General features: G+C 57.1%; 1 protein-coding gene across 1 annotated transcript; it reads right to left on the bottom strand.

Moving 5' to 3' along the window:
• Positions 1-8,132: 8,132 nt before the first annotated feature.
• On the bottom strand, positions 8,133-21,409 carry ALOX12B (arachidonate 12-lipoxygenase, 12R type). Its single transcript, XM_059149682.1, has 15 exons — positions 21,170-21,409; positions 19,349-19,553; positions 16,565-16,646; positions 16,367-16,453; positions 16,129-16,251; positions 15,828-15,931; positions 15,329-15,501; positions 14,953-15,096; positions 13,755-13,958; positions 13,447-13,533; positions 12,982-13,151; positions 12,619-12,740; positions 10,712-10,812; positions 10,361-10,531; positions 8,133-10,155 (listed from the first exon to the last, which is right to left on the bottom strand). The coding sequence occupies exons 1-15, from the start codon at positions 21,314-21,316 to the stop codon at positions 9,976-9,978; spliced, it is 2,100 nt and encodes a 699-aa protein (XP_059005665.1). The 5' UTR covers positions 21,317-21,409; the 3' UTR covers positions 8,133-9,975.
• Between the last annotated feature and the right edge of the window lie 276 nt (positions 21,410-21,685).

The raw sequence follows: 21,685 nt of genomic DNA, 5'->3' as shown, positions 1-21,685 counted from the left end.
TTAAAAAAAGATGCAAAACTCTAAGACATTTGTGCAGAACGGGTGAATGGGACAATGGAGAGGCAAGGTGTTGTCGAGTATGAAATCAGAGACACAAGAGGGGTAACTATGTGCAGATGTAGTAAATATCTAAAACACGGGAAGGGACTGTACCACTTAATAACCCAGCAGAAAAGAGGGCACACATAGGAAATTTTTTAAGAAAGCAGTCCATAAAATAAACCTCAATGTCTAACGAACCTGCGTGAAGATACTAAATCTTGGGCTGCCTGGGTGGCTCAGTCGGTTAAGCGTCTGCCTTCAGCTCAGGTCATGATCTCAGGGTCCTGAGATCGAGTCCCACATGCGGAATCCCTGCTCAGCAGGGAGTCTGCTTCTCCCCCTCCCTCTGCCTGCCTCTCTCTCTCTCTGTCAAATAAATAAAATCTTTAAAAAAAAAAAAGTGTACATACTTTATATTAAAAAAATACCTTATTGTTAAAAAAGGCTAACTCTCATCTGAGTTTTCAGGGATTCCTCCTCTTTTTGCTGCTGAGGGTCTTGCCTCAGCATTGACGGCTGCTGACCACTCAGGGTGGTGGGTGCTGAAGGCTGGGATGACCGTGGGAATTTCCTAAAATAAGACAACTGTGAAATTGGCTGCATCGAGTGACTCTTCTTTTCACAGGTGATTTCTCTCTAGCAGACGATGCTGTTTGATAGCACCTGACCCACAGGAGACCCTCTTTTAGAATCGGAGTCCGTCCTCTCAAACCCTGGCTGCTTTATCAAGTCAGTTCATGGAATATTCTCCGTCCTTCGTTGTTGCTTCAACAGTCTTCACAGCATCTTCACCAGGAATAGATTCCATCTCAAGAAACCACCTTTTTGGGGCGCCTGGGTGGCTCAGTCATTAAGTGTCTGCCTTTGGCTCAGGTCATGATCCCAGGGTCCTGGGATCGAGCCCCGCACCAGGCTCCCTGCTCATCGAGGAACCTGCTTCTCCCTCCCCCACTCTCCCTGCCGTGTTCCCTCTCTCACTGTGTGTCTCTCTTTCTGTCAAATAAACAAATAAATAAAATCTTAAAAAAAAAAAAAAAGAAGCTACTTTCTTTCTTTATCCATAAAAAGCAGCTCCTCTAAACTAGGGCAGCCACTGTGGGAAACAGTATGGAGGGTCCACCAAAAGCTAAAAAAAAGAGCTACTCTATGATGACGCTGCTAGGTATTCACCCCGGCAATACAAAAATACTAATTCAAAGGGATACGTGCCCCCTGATGTTTACAGCAGCATGATCCACAAGAGCCAAGCTGTGGGAACCAGCCCGAAGGTCCACAGGCAGATGAATAGATGAAGAGGATGTGGCATAGAGATACAATGGAATGTGACTCAGCCATAAAGAAGAAGGAAATATCCCCATCTGCCACAACATGGATGGATCCACAGAGTATTACACTAAGCAAAATGAGTTAGAGGAAGACAAACACCATATGATTTCACTCAACCAAGCAAAAGGGGGAAAAAAGAAAGAGAGACAAACCAAAAAACACCCTTAACTCTCAAGAACAAATGGATGGTCCCCAGAGTGATGGGGGTGGGGACGTGGGAAATCGGAGATGGGAGGAAGGCGTGCCTTCCTCACGATGAGTGCTGGGTGATGTTTGGAAGTACAAATGAAACTAACAGTACACTATATGTTAACGAACTGGAATTTAAATTTAAAAAAATTTTAAAGGGAAAGAAAGCAATTCCTCCCCTGTTAGAAGATTGAAGTCATTCAATCCCATCTCCTGGCTCTACTTCTGATTCTAGGTCTCCTGCTGTTTCTACCAAATCTGCAGTGACCGCCTCCATTCCAGACTTGAACACCCCAGAGTCATCCTTGAGTGCTGGAATCGACTTCCTCCAAACTCCTGTCCATGTCGATATTGTGACCTCTTCTCGTGCATCATGAATGTTCTTAATGGCACGTAGAAGGGAGAATCCTTTCCAGAAGGTTTTCCATGTACCTTGCCCAGATCCATCAGAGGAATTTTGTTTATGGCAGCTAGAGACTTACAAAATAAATTTCTTAAGTAATGAAGTTTGAAGGTCAAAATGACTCCTTGACCTATGGGGTGCCAATGACTGTCATGTAGGCAGGAATGCAAATGACACAGATCTCACTGCCCATCTCCATCAGAGCTCTGGGGAGACTGGGTGCATGGTCAATGAGCAGCTATATTTTGAAAAGAATCCTTTTTTCTGAACAGTGGGTCTCCACAGTGGCTTAAAATATTCAGGAAACCAGGTCATAAACAGATGTGCTGTCGTGCAGGCTTTGTTTGTGCATGGGTAGAGCACAGGCAGAGCGGATCTAGCATCATTCTGAAGAGCTTTGGGATTCTCGGAATGTAAAGGAGCATTGGCTGCAACTTAAAGTCACCAGCTGCATGAGCTCCTCGCCAGAGAGTCAGTTGTCTGACCTTTGAAGCTTTGAAACCAGGCATTGACTTCTCCTCTCCAGCTATGAAAGTTCTAGGTGGTGTCTTCTTCCACTAGAGGACAGTTCACCCACACTGAAGATCTGTTGCCGAGTGTAGCCACCTTCATTGTTAGCTCAGCTCCATCTTCTGGAGAACCTGCTGCAGGGCTTGCTACTTGACCTTGCCCTTTCACGTCAGGGAGACGGCTTCTTTCCTTAGACCTCCTGCACCAACCCCTGCTCGCTTCAGAATTTTCTTCTGTGGCTTCCTCATCTCTCTCGGCCTGCACGGAATTGAAGAGCATTAGGGCGTTCCTCTGGGTTAGGCTTCTGGCTTAAGGGAACGCTGGGGCTGCTTTGACCTTCTGTCCAGACCACAGAGACTTTCCACGCTGAAGAAAGCTGTTTCTCTTCTTGCCATTCGTGTGTTCACTGGAGTAGCAGTGTACTTTCCTTCAAGAACTTTCCTCTGCATTCACAACTTCATGACTTGGCTCGCTTTGCCACAAGAGGCCAAGCTTTCGGCCGATCTCGGCTCTCAACACGCTTTCCTCACTCAGCATAACAATTTCCAGGTTGTGATTTCAAGTGAGAGACACATGACTCTTCCTTTCCCTTGAACACTTAGAGGCCCCTCTGGGGTCATTATTAATTAGCCTCATTTCAATTTTGCTGCATCTCAGGGAACAAGGAGGTCAGAGGAGAGAGAAGGAGACACACACTGGGGAATGGCCCGTGGGTTGGATACTCAGAACACCAACACTGTCTCCTATGGGCACAGCTCATCGCACCCCAAACCGATCCCAATAATACTGTCGGAGACAGTATATTATATACCGACCACAGATCACCGTGACAGAGACAGCGAATGAGAAAGTTTGAAATATTGCCAGAATTCCCAAAGTGACACAGAGATGCGGAGTGAGCAAATGGCCCCCATGGGCTTGCTCCATGAGTCACCACAAACCTTGAATTTGTTAAAAAAAAAAAAAAAAAAAAAAAAAAAAAAAAAAAAAACAACCAATATCTGCAAAGCACAGTAAACTGAAACTCAAGTAAACAAGGCTTGCCTGTGACTAGCTCTAACCGTGTGATGCACGAACCAATCTTGGAACCGCCATTACCACCCTTCCCGGCTGATTTTAATCTTTGATTTGTGCTTATTCTAAAGTTATGAATCATCTTCGTAATTCTTTTTTTTTTTTTAAGATTATTTATTTATTTATTTGACAGAGAGAGATTACAAGTAGGCAGAGAGGCAGGCAGAGAGAGAGAGAGAGGAGGAAGCAGGCTCCCTGCTGAGCAGAGAGCCCAATGCGGGACTCGATCCCAGGACCCTGAGATCATGACCTGAGGCTTAATCCACTGAGCCAGCCAGGCGCCCGTCTTTTTTTTTTTTTTTTTTTTTTTTTTTTTAATTATACTTTTACAGATTGGAGCCACGGCCCTGCCCGGTCCTCTCTCCACCTACCCCCTGCCTTTGTGTAAGGGGTCCCCGGGGAGCCTCTGCTCACTCCCCTGGGAGGACCTGGAGCAGACCAGGTCCCACCCCACCCTAACCCCCACAGACCTGCACCTGTGGGAGAGCTGAAGAGGGGACCAAGGCAAGAGATGGGACGCAGGACTGGAGAGAGAGGACACAGAGTGACTCAGAGTGGTAGAGGAGACACTGGCCTCCAGGGCTGGGAGTGGACAGGACAGAAACGCAGAGAAGGAGACACTGACCGCTCTCTCCCGGGGCACCTTGGAGGAGGGGACGGGCAGTGGCCTGAGCTGAAAGCCCACCCATTTCCGGCGAGGAGGCAGCCACAGGCGCCTGGGGTCTCCCCAGAACCGCCTGCTGGCCTCCTGCCTCCTGGGGCGGCCCCGGATCCCGGGACAGCAGGCACGCAAGGACCTGGCACAGCGCGCCAGTGAGCCTGGAGAGTGGGGAAGGGCGAGAGCAGAAAACTGCCACAGGGTGAGTCTTAACTGGGAACTGGGGGGCCTGGGGGGCCTGGGGGAGAGCAGCCGTGCAGGAAGCGTGAGCTAGCAGGCTGGGCTCTGCGGTATCCACCATTCCTCATCCTGGTTTTCTCACCTTCCGCTCATATCCTGGCGCACATGACATTGGGGAGCCCCTGAATGTGCCCCGGAATGAGTAGGGCTGCGGGATCAGTGGCTCCACAGGAGGAATCCAAGCCTCCAACCCCCTTTCTTCTGAGAACTCGCTTATAATCCAGTCGTCCAACCAGTCGGAGTAGGAGAAGGGGAACATCAGGGAGTGACCGAGGCGGGAAGCTGGAGATCTGGGTCCCTAGAGTGGGGCAGTGGGAGAGGCTGGGGCTTGGGTCACCAAGGTGGTCCTCCCCACACCCGCTCTCTCTGCAGAGTATGCGTTTGAACAGTCACCGGAGGATACGCTCTTTGCCTCCCAGTTCCAGAATGGCCTCATCCCCATCCTGGTCCAGCCCCATCGTGGAGCCCCAAAGAACTCCCCGTCGCTGAAGGTATGGACCCCTGGGCTGGACCAGACCCAGAGGCCAGTTCGCAGGCTGAGCTGGAGGTGAGAGGTCCAGGGGTCCTGCCTCCTTTCCCTTCCCTCCCAGTGCTTTCAGGAGCCCAGGCTCCCAACCCCCCGACCTGTCTCTTCCACGACCCTGCGGCCCCTCCTTTCCCAGCTAGCTCAGTGCCTTTCCCAGCCAGTGTCTGCTGCTCAGCCCTGGACAGAGCGGTGCTGCTCTGGGACAGCAAGCAGGGTGAGCGGGGAGTGCTCTCTCCTGCTCCTTTGCCAGGACCCATGCCCCTGCCTGATGTCATGGTTACTAAGGATGCCCTACCTCCAGGGGGTCGGCTGGTGCTCCCCGGAGCAGCTCTTTCTCCCCTCTGTGGGCCGACTGGGATGAGATGTGCCCTCCCTCAGCCCCCTGATGGCCCTCCTCTCCTCTCCTCCTCTAGATGGCCCTCTGTACCTGGTGGGCCATGCCAACCTCTTGGGGTCTGCCCCAGCATCATTAACGAATTGCCCCAGTTCCTGGCAGCCCCCCCACCCAAGCTCGATGGACCCCTGCTGCCCCTCCCATCTGGGTCAGCAAGGCGGGGCCCTGGGAGGGCTGGGCATGCAGCTCAGCACTGCCTCCCCTGGGGATGACTTCAAGGTCTGCCAGCCCCTCCATGCTACTGTTCCAGGTGCCAATCGCCACACCACATCTAACCCAACCGGCCCCTCCCTAGTTTGGTTTTCTTCCTAGTTTTGTTGTTGCTGTTGTCTCGTCCTTTTCCATCTCTATCTTGTTGGGAAGGTTGTGATACTCAGTGTCAGAGAACAAACCCCCTTGACACGGGTTTCCAAATCAACTCTATCAGACCATGCTCCTAGGACGGCACAGCCATGTTCCCAACAGTTAAACACGGAACCCCTTCTGGAAGGCATCTCCACGCCCTCCCTTCCAGCCTCTGCCCCATAGAACTGGGGATTGGGGTGACTTTGGTCTGGTACCAGGAGCCCTGGACCCGGCTCTGCACCATGGGCCAACAAGACGGCCTTAAGGGCCGTTTCCTGCTGTGTGAGAGGTGAGTAGAGCAGGGAGCCTTCCTACCTCGCCTCCATCACTGGCCAGGTTGAACTCCATTAATCTTTCAGAGCACCCCAAGGAAGGAGAGATGCTTATCATCAACTTCACTTTTTTTTTTTAGATTTTATTTATGTATTTATTTATTTGAGAGAGAGAGAGCGAGAGCGTGCACACAAGCAGGGGGATGGGGAGCGGCAGAGGGACAAGCAGATTCCCTGCTGAGCCGGGAGCCCTACCTGGGGCTCGATCCCAGGACCCCGGTATCATGACTTGAGCCAAAGGCAGATGCTTAACAGACTGAGCCCCCCAGGCACCCCCACCAACCTCACATTATAGCTGAAGAACCTGAGTATAGAGAGGTTAGTTAACTTTCCCAAAGAGACACAGCTAGGAAGGAGGTCGACCATAAGATGTGGCCCAGTGGACAGGGTAACAGGCTGTACTTTCTGCCCCAGATTCTGCCTGATGCCTACCCTCCCCATCAACCACCTCCCACTCCAGCTCCCTCAGATGCTGGGCCCAGAGGGTGCCACCAGTCCTTCCCAGTGACACAGCTGCAACTGGCTCCTGGCCAGACCTGGGTCCGACACTCACTGTTCCAGGTTCATCTGCTTGGAGCCCACTTTACGATGGAGACCTCTTTTCTCCCCATCCGCAGTAGCTGCCCATGGGCCCACCCCCTGGGGCCCGTGAGGTTGTCTTATCTAACCGCTGACTCTGGTTGTCCCTCCCTATTCTGTCCCCGGACATCAGTGCTGAGGCCCGCACTGGGCTTTTTGCACCTCGAAAGCTCATCAGCCAGTTGGGGCCCTGGAGCTGCTGAGCTGTGGCCCTGAGCAGTGGAGGGGGGGGGGGGTCGTCTCTGCTCAGCAGCTGGGCAACTCGGCTGGGACAGGACGGGCAGGACACCTGCCGCAGATCATCAAAAAGGGCCAGAGGCTTCCACCTTGCCCTCCCTCCTCCCGCCCCACCAGCTGGCTGGCCCAGAATTTCAGGACCTTGCCCACTACCACTCCCCAGGTAATGTGCTCTGGAGCTGGGCGGCCACAGACAGGTGAGGCTCCCCCGGGGAGCTGGGGGTTCCAGGTCTCCCCCTCGTCTATATCTCTGTACCTTGCTCACCCACTCTCCCACCCCTTCTGCCCAAACACACTGTGACTTTGCAGCCCTTCCTGCCTCCTCTTCTCTCCCCGCTATGTGACCTTGAGCAAGTCACCTAACCTCTCTGTGTTTCTTCTCTGAAAACAGGGATGAGAAGAAGAGCTCCTATCTTATGGGCTATTATTAGAATTAAATGTAAAGCCCAAGAACAAACCTCAGGCCAATAGGAGGTGCCTTCTGCGCATTCACCCCATAGAAAAAGCGTCCAGGGTTTCCTTCGGACTGTCCCTCGCAGAAGGCCCCTTTAGGGTGTACCTCTGGCCTCCACCCCCGTGGCAGGAGCTCCTGATGTCTGGCCTCCCTGCGGGTCCCCAGGACCCGTTAACCTGCAATACGACCTTCTTCGGGCCCCAGGATTCAGGACAGCGCTGCTCACGGGCCTCGCGTGGCTCCCGTTTGCACATGGGACGCAGTGTCCACTGGGGAATCTCAGCCCCTCCAGAACCTTCCTCCTCCCTCTTCTCCGTTCTTCCTCCTCAGCAGAGACTGAGGCTGGGGAGGCCAGGCACCCCGATTCGCCCTCTCTCACTAGCCAAACACTGCCCCCTCTGAGCCCAGCTCATGCCTTGAATCCTCAGGGATGCCCCCACCATGGATGCCTACAGTGGGAGCAATGGGTCCACGTGTTCTCTGGGAGCCCTAACTATGGCCGGGGCTGGATGCCACAGTGAGCAAGGCCAGTCAGCTCTGTCCTTTGGGAACCAGGGGTGTGGATGGATCCAATCCCGCAGTCCGAACACAGAGGGGCTCTGGCATCTGTGGTTCGATCGGCCTCAGAAGCTGGTAGACAATGCTTATGGCGTTTGCAGGCAGCTAGTGCCAGGGACGAGGGTGGGCGGGACCACAGCCCGCGGAGAACTCGTGCTTGTCTGATGAGGATAAATGGCGACCCAGTGAGGACTATAGCCAGACCTTCAGATTTTTTTTTAACATTTTTTTTTTAAGATTTTATTTATTTGACAGAGAGAGACTATGAGTAGGCAGAGAGGCAGGCAGAGAGAGAGTTGGGGAAGCAGGCTCCCCGCTGAGCAGAGAGCCTGATGTGGGGCTTGATCCCAGGACCCTGGGATCATGACCCGAGCCGAAGGCAGAGGCTTTAACCCACTGAGACACCCAGGCGCCCTAGACCTTCAGATTTTTCAAGAGAAACCTGACATTGTCTAATATGTAAGTGCTGGCCACTAATGCAACTCAAAAAAGGAACAAATAGGAAACCTTGGCAGTCAATCAAAGCACATCTGCGAACCACCTGCAGCTCTAGACCCTAGGTTTGAACCCCTGGGGGGAAACGAAGACCTCCAGGTCTGCAGGTCAGCTCAGCGGTTCATGCAATGCCTGTTTGGCCATTTTCTCTCTCTGGCTTCAGAGTCCCCTTTGGGCAGCTGGTCTCAGTGGCCTCTTCCGCCTTAGGGTCCCAGCTGTTAGTCACCATGTCCTCTTGGATCCCCAGCTTTGTGTCCAACAGGTCGGGGCAGTCTTACAGCAAGGTTTTCTAAGCTGTGTGAGCTCGGGTGAGGTGGCCACACCCGTGTCCTGCCCTCTAGACCCCCAGGTTTAGACTCTAACCCCCTTGGGTTTCAGCTCTGTTCTCTCCACCCCACCCCCATGTATGGGTCCCTGCTGCCCTGGGGAGCTCACTGAATGTCTCCCCACAGTCATCGTCGACTGCTCAGCCCAACATGCTGCCGCCGACAGTGGCCAGGAGAGCCAGCACCAAATCTGGGGGGATAAGCAGGGTCACCAGAGGAAAGGAGCTAACGGGAGCACTGGCAACTCTGGGCTTACGGAGTTTGGAGGGGAGGTCACCTTGAATTCAGTGCCGGGATGCCCAATATTTCCACCACCATGCAGGTGCCCCCAACCTTGCCCCTCCTACCACCACCTACTGCAAAAGGCCAGACAGACCCAGTGGACTCACTCCCTGAGGTCAAGTTCACCTGCAAAGCCCTTGTGCAGCTCCAGGGAGTCAGTGATGAAACCATAAGTAAGGCCCAGTGGGTGCCAAAAGAGGGTGATTCTCGGGTTCCAGAAGAGTGGGTAGGGGTGAGGAAGGGATCCTGGGGACGGGTTACTTGGAGGGTGCACTTAGCAGGCTGGGCTCCTGTGTGGGCCGAGCCTGGAGGGATGTAGGTTTTGGTAGGTGATGGGCTGTGGTGTAGGGTGTTACAGGTTCCTATTAGGATATTATGGGTTCGTAGTAGCTTAGGGCTGGCTGGGTTTCAAAGTGAGCATGGCTTGAGTGGTCTAGGTTCCTGGTAGGCTGGGCTCAGGGTGGTCTTTTGCCTGGGTAGATGGGTAGTTTATGTTTCAAGTTGGACTGGTCTTGGGTGGTCTGGCTGCCTAGATGGGCAGGGCTCAGGTGATACTGGTCCATGGGTAGATTTTCTGTTGGGCTGGGGTCCTGGAAGGTCTGGGCCCCAAGGCAGGGGCACTTAAGATAAACCAGAATCACTTGGGGTTGAAAGACAGGGCGCAGGGTGGCAGGGTGCAGGGTCCCAGCCTTCTTTCCTGCCATCCCCAGGAGCACCTTGCCATCTCCCAGAACTTCAGGGCAGAGCCAGGGGTAGGGGTATCCCTGCCTTCTGGCCTCCTGGCTTGGATCTCACAGGACGTCGGGGCAGACCAGGGCCTGGCACTGGGGCCCTGAGCCTACCTGGACCCGGCAGTGGTGAACGCCATCGTCCCAGCCCGCACCCCTCCATTCGCCCCAGGTAAATGGCCCGGCGCATGGATAGACTCAGCGCTGTGCCAAGGTTGTTTCGTTTTGTTTTTCTGAAAACAGGCGCAGGCAGGAGGGGCGAGGCAGGGGAGTGGTCCTAGATGGAAATGCTGTTCTCTATCAGCACCGGGTCCAGGTAGTAGTAGGGGATGGGGAGCCCCTTGTTGCGCTGACGGATATTGTGCGAGATCTGGGCCAGGCGGCGCCGCAGGGTCTCCATGCTCCTCCGCGGGGCCTCCTCCACGAAGTGGATGTCGGGGAAGTGGCCCAGAGGCCGCTGCGTGCAAGCAACCGAGCAGCTGCTGCCCACCAGCCCGGGCCCATCCGCCTCGCCCCTGCCGCCGCCGCCGCTCTCCCCCTGCCTCCTGGGCTGGACAACCCCTCTCCTGAGGTCGGGCGCCCCCCCCCCGCGCCCCAGTCCTCTCCCTGCTGGTGCTCGGAGTAACCCCACCCCTGCCTGCACCCCGAGGCCCCCGGCGCACCTTGTCGTCGGGCTCCCGGCTGAGTGTCCAGAGCACCAACAGGGTGATGCACGTGGTTTTCACATCCGGCAACGTGTCCATGAAGGTCTCCAGAGTGGTTAGCCCCTTGGCCTGCATCGGTGGGTTCCTCATGGACGATGGGAAGTTGGGCATCCAGGCTGTGTACTCCAGCTGGACGGGGGGCGGGGAGGATGGCAAAGGGGGGAGGGTTCTGGGTCAGACAGCACCCTCGGGACTGTGGGGTCTGAACTGAGCTGGGGACTGAAGCTGGGAGCTGGGCGGAGGCCTGAGTCGGGCTGATGGCCGAGGCTGGGTTCGCGGGCTGGAGCTGGGGCTGGCGAGGACGGGTACCTGCCCTGTGTTGACAGCGGCGTGCTTGGCCGAGCAGGTGTAGATGACTATGGTGACGTATCTGATCAGCTCCGGCACCGTGCGCAGGCACTGAGGGAAGCCTGGGGGGCGGGGAAAGGTCGGGCAGCGTCAGTCCCGCCCCCGTTCTAGATGGCCGGCAGAGGGCGCCCACGAGCCGGACACCCCCGCCCCCCCCACTCCCCGCACCGTATCCCGCCAACGCTCCTAGCTGCCTTTCCGGGTTCCTGATCTCATTCTGCCTGCTTGGCCCTCTTGTGACCACAACCCCCATCCCCCTGCCTCCCACCCCCCTACCCCACCCCATCCAGCTCACAGGTCTTGGGAGGAGGACCCAAATGGCCTTAGCCATGTCCTCCAGGGCTGGCTGAGGTGGAGGTGGGGCCCTGGGATCTTTACTGCCGCTCCCTTAGTGGGTGCTCTCTGGTCCCAGGATTCGGGGGTGGGCGTACAAGGTTTTGGGGGAATCCCAGCTTTCTTGCCCTGAGCCAGCACAGCCCCTCATCCACACCCACACTGTACACACACACATGCGCGCGCACACTACACACACGCATTCTTTCGAGCCTCTGCACTCATGCCAGGTGGATTTCTTGGTCCCACACTTAACCAAGCTGCTCGATTCTCCTTCCCATTGTCCCCATGTTCCAGAAGCCTAACACAGTGAAACCAGACTCATTGTCTTTCTCCCCAAGCTCGTCCTTCTGGGCCCCCAGCTCACAGCCTGACACACACCATCCACCCAGTTCCAACAGCCCCAAACCTGGGAGTGGTCCTTGGCTCCTCCCTCCAAACCCACCACGATACCCCAACCAGTCACCAAATCCTGTCATTTCTCTCTCCTGGCAGCTCCGGAATTCTCTGCCTTGCCACAACTGCCCCCTGGCCAGGACCTTGTCACCCGACTCTGGACACCACAGCAGCTTCGGGAACTGTCTCCTGACTCCCCAGCAAATGACAGTCTCAGGTACAAATCTGCTTTCCTTGTGGACCTCCTCCACGGCGCCCTCTGGTGGTCAGGGTAATTCGGGCCTCTCTCACCAGGCCTGCCACCGGCCCTGCTCTCGCCTTCAGCCTTAGCTTAGCCCCATAGAGTCTGGCCAACTTCCAGCCTCAGCTCAGATGCAGGAACCTCCCAGGCAGCAACCGCAGCTCCCTCTGCCCGCTCTGGCTTCCCATCAGAACTGTTCAACCCCACCTCTAACAACCGCTGGCTAACCTCCCCACCCTGCAGCTCCGAGCCAGATATTAGCCCGGATGTTAGATCTCAGCTAGATCTTAGCTTGCAGCTCCCTCCAATCTCCACCCACCACCCTCCTCCAGCTGGGTTAGGTGCCTCCCCAGGGCTCCTAGTGCACCCCTACCCACCCATCCCCACCCCCGGACTGCAGCAGTCCTAAGACAGCATGATTGCCCGTCTACTGAGAGGACCAGCCCTGAGACTTGAGGGCAGACCCCTTCTCCTGTCTTATTCCCTTTGCCTACCAGTACCCAGCGTTTATCACATCATAGATGCTCAGTAAATATTCTCTGAGTGTTGCCCAAGCGGCATGACCTCAGGATGCTTAGCGGCCGATCTGGAACCCACCAGCTCCCTGGTTGCCAGCACACTCTACCGTTTTCAGTTTGAGCTCACACCCCATTTCTTGCCCCACAAAGGCTTGTTTCCAGTGTGGGGAACTGGGAGCCCCCCAGATCCCCAGAGATGACCCTGCCCCACAGCCCCTGAGCTCCCAGGGGCCAATTGGCAGCCCTGTTTCCTTCCCCAAGGATTTGCCTCTCCAAGATTTGGCTCCCTCAGCCCCCAGCAAGGCATGTTCCACCACCAGCCGGAAGGATCCACCCCTTAGCCCCAGGTCCGTGCAGGTGCCCAGCGCCCAGGCCCATACCTGAGCTCTCACGCCCTAGGAGGCACTCCTTAAATATCTCCTGCACCCAAGACTGCAATTCCGGGTCACCCGCCACAGCCGCGTCACACGGGTAATAGTAGGTGATGATCTCTGTCACGTACCTGACCAGGGGACAGGTCTCAGTTTGGATCCTCCCCTTCCCCGGCAGCGCTTTCCCCCGCCTCAGGGTGGCCCAGCCTCAGCCGCCCCAGACATCCCCCGGCCTGCAATTGGGCACCTCCTGTGGGGCGTGGAGGTGGCCTCAGCCCCAAGCCAGGGTCCGGGCCTCAAAGTCAGCCCATCCCTGCTCCCACCCCCAAGGCCGGCCACCCTGCATGCCACAACCCGCCGGCCTGGCCTCACCTCTCCAGTGCGTCCCACACGGCCAGGGAGTCATCACGGTAGTAATACCCCGGCAGGTCCTGGACCCCACGCTCCACGAAGTCATTGGGGAGGTAGAGGCTGTCATAGGTTGTCTCTGACAGAGCTCGCACCATGACCTCAGCAAAGCCTTCCAGGCCCAGAGACATGCCCTGGGTGGGAGGAGGCAGCCGCTGAGGCCGGTGGGGTCCCGGCAGGGCCCCCACTCTGAGGATCACACCTGCCTCACACAGAGCCCACTGCATGCTCCCACAGCCGGCCCCACGAACTCCCATGCTCCAAGCCAGCACCCCTCTGCACCCTCGTGGGCACAGCACCCACATCCCCCGGTCCCCACCCGCCAGTCCCCTTGTGATCCGAAGGCAAGTGGGAAATCTTGCTTTAAGTCTAATGGCAATGCCCAGAATGGCAGCAAAGGTCTTGCTGGGGCGCAGGCAGAAGTCTTACCCTGGCAGACAGCCCTCCCTCATTGAGGAGGAGGGCCCGCCCGATGCTGTTGATCTGGATGGTGTACCGGGTGTGGGGGACCAGCAGCTGCAGGAGGTAGCAAGGAGAGGGGACCACAGTCAGCTCCAAAGGACCTCAGCATCATCCCCCCTCTTGTACAGCATCAAGACCCTATCACTTTGGGAAGTTCCCACCCCAAACCCTCTCTTGTGGGTGCCCAGCTGCCTCCCCAAGTCTACCAGGGGTTCCTCCTGAGCACTGAGCGAGCCAGGTACCTTTCTGGGGGGGGCCTGGGGCCCAGCCCATACCTTGTAGAGGGGGTGGCACATGGGTAGCTGCCTTATCATGGCCAGGCAGAAGGCCTCTGCAATGAGGTGCGTCTCCAGCAGGTGGGAGATGGCCTCGTGGCAGTAGAACTCCGCGTAGCGCACCCATGTCTTGGCCAGCAACCAGTCCCACTCAGAGTCACTGGGCAGGAAGATGGGACAGTCGGGTCCAGGGGTCTGACTGAGCTAGGGATGGGGAAGGAGGGAGCGTTAGGTGAGGGCACACAAACACACACACACATACACACACACACACACAGACACGGCCCCCACTGCAGGAAGGAGGCAGAGAAGAATCTGAACACACCAGGGCCCTTCCTCCCTTCTCACATTTGCTCTTGCTGTCCCCTCTGCCTGTAGTCCCTTTCCCCCTCCCTCTCTCTACCTGGAAGCTCCCATTCATTCAAGAAGCAGCTCGCAAGTTGCCTCTTCTGAGAAGTTTTCCTTATTTCAACCCCGCAGCTGCCCTATTCAGCTGTACAAGTTGTGCACTGCACAAGGGTACCAGCCCTCTGGGGCAAAGGGAGTAACTGAAATCCTGGCTACGCTGTTCCACTAATGAGCCAGGAGCATAGGGGCTTGGCTGATCCTGCCCCCCCCCCCGGAGAGATACCTTTTTCTAATTTAGATATGAACTGGTGGAGACCTCTGGGAACATAGCACCTCAATCCCCTTTCGTGCCAGGCCACTCTCAAGGCAATGGCTAAGTCTGATTAGCTCAGTATTTCCAGCAGAGGTCTGGCCCACAGCAGGTGTTGGCTTAACAAATAAATGAGGGAACGGACCCAAAGAGACAAGCTCAAGCAACCAAGCACATTCCCATCTTGTCATCTCTGCACATGTATGCACAGAGTAGGCACGCTCTACACACCCCTGCATGCACCAAGGACAGGACCAGGGACCCAAGTTCACTCATGGGCAGACAGGTGGACAGGGGCAGGATGAAGTTGTACGCACGTAGGGATAAGAAGGGACTCAGCCCGAGGCTTACACATGGGGCCACACACACAGATAGGAACATGTATAAACATACGTGTGTTCTCAGATGCACATAGAGGGATCGCACACTCATGTAAATGGGCACTTGCCCACGTGTGCATGCATGCACACACGCATGCACACACACAGGCACTCGCATTGGTAACATGCTCACAGGGCCCCAGGCCTGCACCCCAGGCACCTGGATGGCGATGGGCATCATGTTCCCCTCCGAGCCGAAGTGCAGCAGGCAGAGGGGCGCGCAGTGATGCTGCTTCCTTCCGTTGAGCTCAATGGTGGGGATGCCTTCCAAGATGCGGTAGTCTGCCAGGTAAATGTTCCCCTTCTGCAAGGGAGCCGCAATGGGGGGGAGGGGGCAGGTAGGCACCAGCAGGGGGCACCTGCGAGCCCCGCCTTGGGTGCAGAGTGCCCTGGCCCCCCAGGTGCAGCGGTCGGCTAAGGACCCGAGCTGGGAATACAGCGGCTGGTGGAACTCTGGGGACAGCAACGGTGGGACTGGAGAGACGGGGACGGAGTGGGGCTGGGAGGCCAGGGATCTCCAGCGGATCGGGCCTCACCTCCAACTCCGCTTGCAGGCACGTTCCCTCGCCCAGGAACGGGGCCACCATGTCATCTGTGACGGGGAACTTGTCCGGGATCTGCGTGCAGCGGCGGAGCAGGCCTGGGTTGATGCCGTTGAGGTACTGATACCCGAAGAAGCTGTCCTCTGTCCAGTGCGCGGCCACGTACTCTGGGTGGGGGACCGTGAGGGCGTCATGACGCGGCCGGGTGTCCCTGAGACCCGAGACAGAGGAAGACCACGGACACCCGAGAAGCCCCCCCACGGCCCCCCTCCCCAGCCTCCCCTCCAGCAGCTAGCGGCGCCCAGGGCGGCATTCTCCACGAAGCCGCCAGAGGGCGCGCCCCACCCCCAGCCGGCCATTCGGGCCTGGGGCTGGCTGCGCCTCCCATCCCGCGGCCTCGGCCGGGACAGGGCGTCCCGCCTCCGGCCCGCGCCCACAGCTACCCCCGCCCGACACCGCAGGCTCCCCCGGGCTCGCCTCCCCGACCCCATACCGGAGATGAAAGATTTGTTGGCGGGGAAGATTTTCTTGATGTCCTTCAACCTCTTCCACGATTGCTTGCAGTCCACCAGGCCACGGAGTTTGAAGCCCAGAGCCCTAGGGGACCCGGTTCCAGGGGGAGGCGCTCACACAGGCAGCCCTCCCTGCGTCCAGGGGTCTGGGGGGTCCCGGGCTCCCTAGGCCATTGTGAGCTGTGGGGCTGTGGCGAAGGCCAAGGCGCATGGAGCGGGGACAGGGACAGGGGCACCTCCCCCCACCCCCCACCCTCCACCCCCGCCCCGTCGCAGACTCACATGGGCCCCAGGCGAAAGAAGAAGGAGGCCGTCTTGACGAAGGAGAAGCGGAGGTTTGAGTTCAGGAACTTGGTGGCCTTAATGTTGATGAGAATCGGGAAGCCGGGGATATAACCATTCCACCTGTAGGAAGGAGTGCAGGGCTGGGGCAGGTACCCGGGGTAGGGGCGGCGCAGGGAGCAGGCAGAGCCCAAGGGTCGACCATGGGAGGGGCCCCAGGGCAGCCTCAGGTCCTCACTCAGGCCTGTTGGGGTTTCTCCGGACAGGAGGGCGGTAACTGGGGATATGCACGTAGTTGGGCAGGCCTGGAACGAAGACCCTCCAGCTGCAAAGAGAAGGGAGTTGCTGGGGCCTGGTGCCTACAGCCAACCCAGGACGGAAGGCCAAGCCATCACAGCCCTCTGGTCTCCCGCAGCCCCTGCCGCCCTCTGCTCACTGGTAGAAGTCCTGCTTGGCTCTGATCTCCTCCTGTCGATGCTCCAGAAGGATCGGGAGCGTGTCCTCTGCTCTTGTCTTTCCTGCAAGGAGACCACAGAGGAGGTTCAAGGTCTGACCTTGGCCTTGTCTGCCCCGGACCATTTAGTGAGGATCAGAATTCAGCTCCTGCCCTCTAGACTGGCTCTGCCCGCCCACAGACAAGGACAGGGAAGGCTTACTCTGGGCTGGAGAGGGAGGAGAGCTATGTCCTCCCAAAATCTCAGAGAAAAGGATCAGAGACCACCCTCCTCTCCCTAGCTCTGCCCCTGGAGCTGGGCTTGCTGCTGGGAGGGAGTCCCTCTTCTGGACCCACTAAAACATTACTGAAGGTCAGTTACATAGCACTTACTGGGCACTAGGCTCTTTCCAAACACTCTCTCCTACATATATAAATATACATGTTTAGATTTTATTTATTTATTTGACAGAGAGCACAGACGGAAAGGGAGAAGCAGACTCCCCACTGAGCAAGGAGTTGATGCGGGGTTCGATCCTAGGACCCTGAGATCACGACCTGTGCTGAAGGCAGAGGCTTCATGTCAGAGCCACCCAGGCACCCTGACTCTACTTATATTAATAACGATCCACACAGGAACAACCTTACCAGCAGGTGACTGTTACACGCCTGCAATCCTGTCTCCACAATTCCAAAACCCAAAAGACGATAGACACCAACCCTGTCTTTTTCACAAGTTGAGCACAAATTCCTTGGTCTGCAAAACCTGCTCTGAATTTACCAGAGGCTATACAGCCTTTACTGAACTCACTTGGCATAACTATCGGTGTTTTTTGTTTTGTTTTGTTTTTTCTGCAGAAATATTAGAATATTTGGCAAGGGGGTGCCTGGTGGATATATTATTTAATGTATAGACCGTGTAAATGGGAAAATATAGATATAGATATATATATAAACATACCTATTCTAAATGAGATCTGAATTTCTTTCTTTTAAGATTTATTTATGAGAGTGTGCATAGAGGGAGGGGCAGAAGGAGGGGGAGAATCTCAAGCAGACTTCCCGCTCAGCAGGGAGCCTGACCTGGGGCTCCACCCCAGGACCCCAACATCACAACCTGAGGTGAAACCGAGTCGGACACTCAACCAAGTGAGCTACTCAGGTGTCCCTCAGATCTGAAATTCAAGACCACCCTGAGCCCAAAAGTTTCAGCTAAGGGACCATACCGTTGTGCTCATTTTACAAGGAGAAAACAACCAATGTTAAACAGAGAGACAAGCGCGAGGTGGGATTTGAACCAAGGCAGCCTGCCTGGGACCACTCACCCGTCCCCCTAGCCACGAACCACACCAAGAGTTGTTAAGCCTTTTAAAATTTTAGAGGCTATGTCCCTGGATTCTTGCATCAGCCCTATAAAGTAGGCTCTGCGGTTAGACCCATTTTCCAGAGGAGAACACCGAGGCTTACAATCTTCAAGTAAGTGGTGGCACTGAGATCGACACCCAGGCCTGTCTCTGTCCAGTGTCCTGGCTGGTGGCCCCGGCTGCCGTGTGTCTATCACCACAGCCCCGTCACCTGCCCTCGAGGCCCTCTCCTTCCTCCATCTGCTGCACCTCACGTTGTGTCCCCAGTGAACAGTGCCCCCTGGAGTTGTGCAACCCCAGGACCCAGCTGGGCTTCAACCCCTGGGTGGGGGCCAGACTCCTTCCAGGGCCAGGCCGTGACGCAAGCTTTCTGTGCTGCTGTTGCAAGCGGCCACTCCACCCAGCGCCATTCCTGCATGGCACCAGGCCTCCTCCTGCCCTGCCCCTGCTTCCTGGCCACTGGGCCACCGCTGGAAGATCCTCCATTACCACCCCCTCCCCCGGGGCTGGGAGTTGGGGGAGCTCTCCCCTTGGTCTCCTCACCCTCCCCCAGGCCTGCCTCCCTCTGCCTCTGCCTCTTTCCCCAGCTCAGGCCCTGTCTCCCTGCTACCAGGGAAATGAGAGGTGCAGGGCGGGGCGGGGTCAGCTGCGCTGCCAAGCCGGAACTCCAAGCCCCCTCCCCTCCTATGCACCTTGAGGAAGGCCCAGAGAGGCTGGAGGGGCAGAGCCAGGGGGACCTAAAAGGACAAGCTTGCATTCCCCTGTAGCAGCCACGTCCTAGGAAGCTGAGCCAAGCCCACCAGATAGGGGTGTGCACGAGGAGCTGGGACTCCCTGTCCCTCTTCCAGGGGAGCAAGTGAGCGTCTGGGAATACAAGCGCAGCCTTGACTGGGCACTAGAGAACACCCCACCTGTCTAGCATTAACAGGCCCTCCTCCAGGTTACTGGATGAAGGGGCCCTTCGGGAGCCGCAGTGAGCCCTGGTGGAGAAGTAAGGCGTCCGTGTCAGCGTGGCAGGGAGGGAGGCCTTGGGATGTTCCAATAGAACATCTTGTGCCCTGCTGGAGTCCCCGCTGGCTCTGTTGAACTCCCAGGGCTTCATAAGGGAACAGGCAGCAGGTGGGACAGTGACAAGGCATCCTGCAGCATCCCGTGGGAGTCAGAAGCAGGATCGCAGGGGAGCTAGCCGCGAGCACGCTTGCCTTCAGCTAAGACCTGGGATCCTGAGATCCTGAGGGCGGCCCGGAGGCACACACACCCCCCCTGCAATCTGTGTCCCCGCAGGGTGCAGCCCCAAGCTGAGCCCTGGAGCACCAGGGACTGAGGGTGCTATGTGAGGGCGGCAGGTGGGGACGGGCCCAGCAGGTGACAGCCAGGCGGGAGCCAGGGGCCTGGTGGCAGGGGTGGGGTGCTGAGGGCTCACCTGTTGCCTCCCTGAGGGCCAGGGTCTCATAGCCGTCCATCCACTGGTAGGCGGGGAAATGGTAGATGCGGCCATCTGGGGCTCTGATCTGCACGTAGTTGCAATACCAGGAGTTCTTGGGGAGGAAGGAGTAGCGCTCCTTGTGCAGGCGGATAATGATGAGCTCCCCCAGGTCCTGCTCGCAGCGGACGGTGTACTCGTCCACCTGGGCCGGGCACGGGGCTAGGTGAGTGACAGGATCCCCCCTGCCCAGCCCCTCACCAGGCTCTGCTCCTGCACTGGGGTTGATGCTCACCTCCCTGGGCAGGGGGGTGACCTGATCATGGGGCTCCCCTCCCCAACTCCCACTGGGCTGTCACCTGCTGGGCCCCTCTACCCAAGGCTGCAACACACCAGTCTCTCCGCCTCCATTCCCAGCCACCTGCCCTGTCTTCTGAGGCTGCGGGACTCATGCAGCCCCCTAGGGGCTGGTCGACAAAGGGGTCCAAGTGGGGTCCAGGGCTCCCCCAGACCTCCTGCCATCTTAGACTGGGCAGAGGTAGTCCAGCCAGCCTTGTCTTCTGCTACTTATCAGTGAAGACGTAGAGATGCAGACATGGCCATACAGTCAGAGTGACCTGCTGATTTCACACAGCAACAGGTGGCCGGACCGGACCCAGAATTAGGGCTGAGGGACCAGCAAAGGGTGCCTTCCATCGCAGAGAAGGCAGGCCCCACTGGACAGGCTGGTCGGATGCCATTTTAAATCGCAGATAATCCAATGTGCTTTTAAGCCATTTATGATGCAACTGAACTTGGGAAGAGTAAGGATGGGAGGGAGAGGGATCAGGGAAAGGGAGAGGCCATGGGCAGGAATGAGGGAGGGTGAAAGGACCTGCGAAGAGATGAGGGAGGGGGAGAGGCCCTGGGGGAGGGATGGGGGAGGGGGAGAGGCCATGGGCAAGAATGAGGGAAGGGGAGAGGCTGTGGGGAGGAATGAGGGGGAAGAAGAGGAAATGGAGAGAGACCAGGGATCGGGAGAGGCCAAGGGCAAGAAAGGGAGGGAGAGGCTGAAAGGTGAGGGATGTGGGTGAGGAAGAGAGAGGAGGGGAGAGAGGGCAGGCAGAGATGAGACGTGAGCACAGAGGGATGAGTGGTGACAGAGCAGGGATGATGCAGGGTGGCCGGAAAGCAGGGACCCATCCAAAGCTGCCCTTGGAGTCCCCTGCTTGCAGGGCTCCCCCAGAGCGCCCTGGTGCTCCCCGCCCTTGTCTTCCTCCCGCGCACACCTCCAGCCCTCCTTGTGCTCCCCGGACACACACGCGCGCGCGCACGCACACACACACGCACAGTCTCACACTCCACACACTCACTACACTCACATACCACACTCACACACCACACACACACACAGTCATACACCACACACATACATACCACACTCATCCTCCACACACTCACACTCCACACACAGATTCTCACACACCACACACTCACATACCACACTCATCCTCCACACACTCACATGGCACACACTTACCACTCCACACACATACCTCACTTTGACATTCCACATACTCACACAGCATACGCATAACACTCACACATACACACACTCATACACCACACACATATTCACTTCACCACACACACACACGTATACTCCACACGCACACATACATACCCACAAGTACTCACATGCCGCGCATTCATGCAGCACACACATCACTCACATGCCACACACACCACACATTCACACATACACACACAGACCACATACACACAGAGCACACTCATGTGTACACACACACACACATGCACACCCCACACACACGCACTCACCGCCCCAGTCGCAAAGTCTCTCCCGAAATGGTTCAGCAGCTGCTTGTGGCTCTCTCCTTGGGTCCCCACAATGGTCAGCGAGATGGAGTCCATCGTTCCCGACAAGAGGTCGGTACCCGTGGCCACCTTGACTTTGTAGGCAGCCATGGCTGCTTTTGAAGAAGCAGGAGGGAGGGCTCAAGTGCAGACTCTGAGGGGGGCCGCACAGGGGGAGCCCAGGCAGGCCAGGCAGGGGAAGCCAGACGCAGGGAGACGTGGACGGGGCCAGCCTCCCAAGAGGGAGAGGTGAGGCAGGGACGTCTGGCCCAGGGGCAGCCCGGAGCCTGGAGAGGTGCTGCCCTTGGCGGCCAGGCGGGGAGCCAGGCAGGCTGGGGCGGGGCGAAGTCGGGCGGGCGGGCGAGCCGGTGTCTGGGCTGCCAGCCCTCCAGCAGCCGGCAGGGAGGACAGGCAGACAGGGTGCTGGGCTGGCTTCTGAGAGGGTGGATGGAACATGCCTCGGATGAAGGAGGCTGCAGG

This window comes from Mustela lutreola, chromosome 15 (assembly GCF_030435805.1).
Source record: "Mustela lutreola isolate mMusLut2 chromosome 15, mMusLut2.pri, whole genome shotgun sequence".
In the NCBI taxonomy this organism is placed as follows: domain Eukaryota; kingdom Metazoa; phylum Chordata; class Mammalia; order Carnivora; family Mustelidae; genus Mustela; species Mustela lutreola.
Note: the sequence above shows the minus strand (reverse complement) of the source record. Positions and strands in the feature narration are given on the sequence as shown.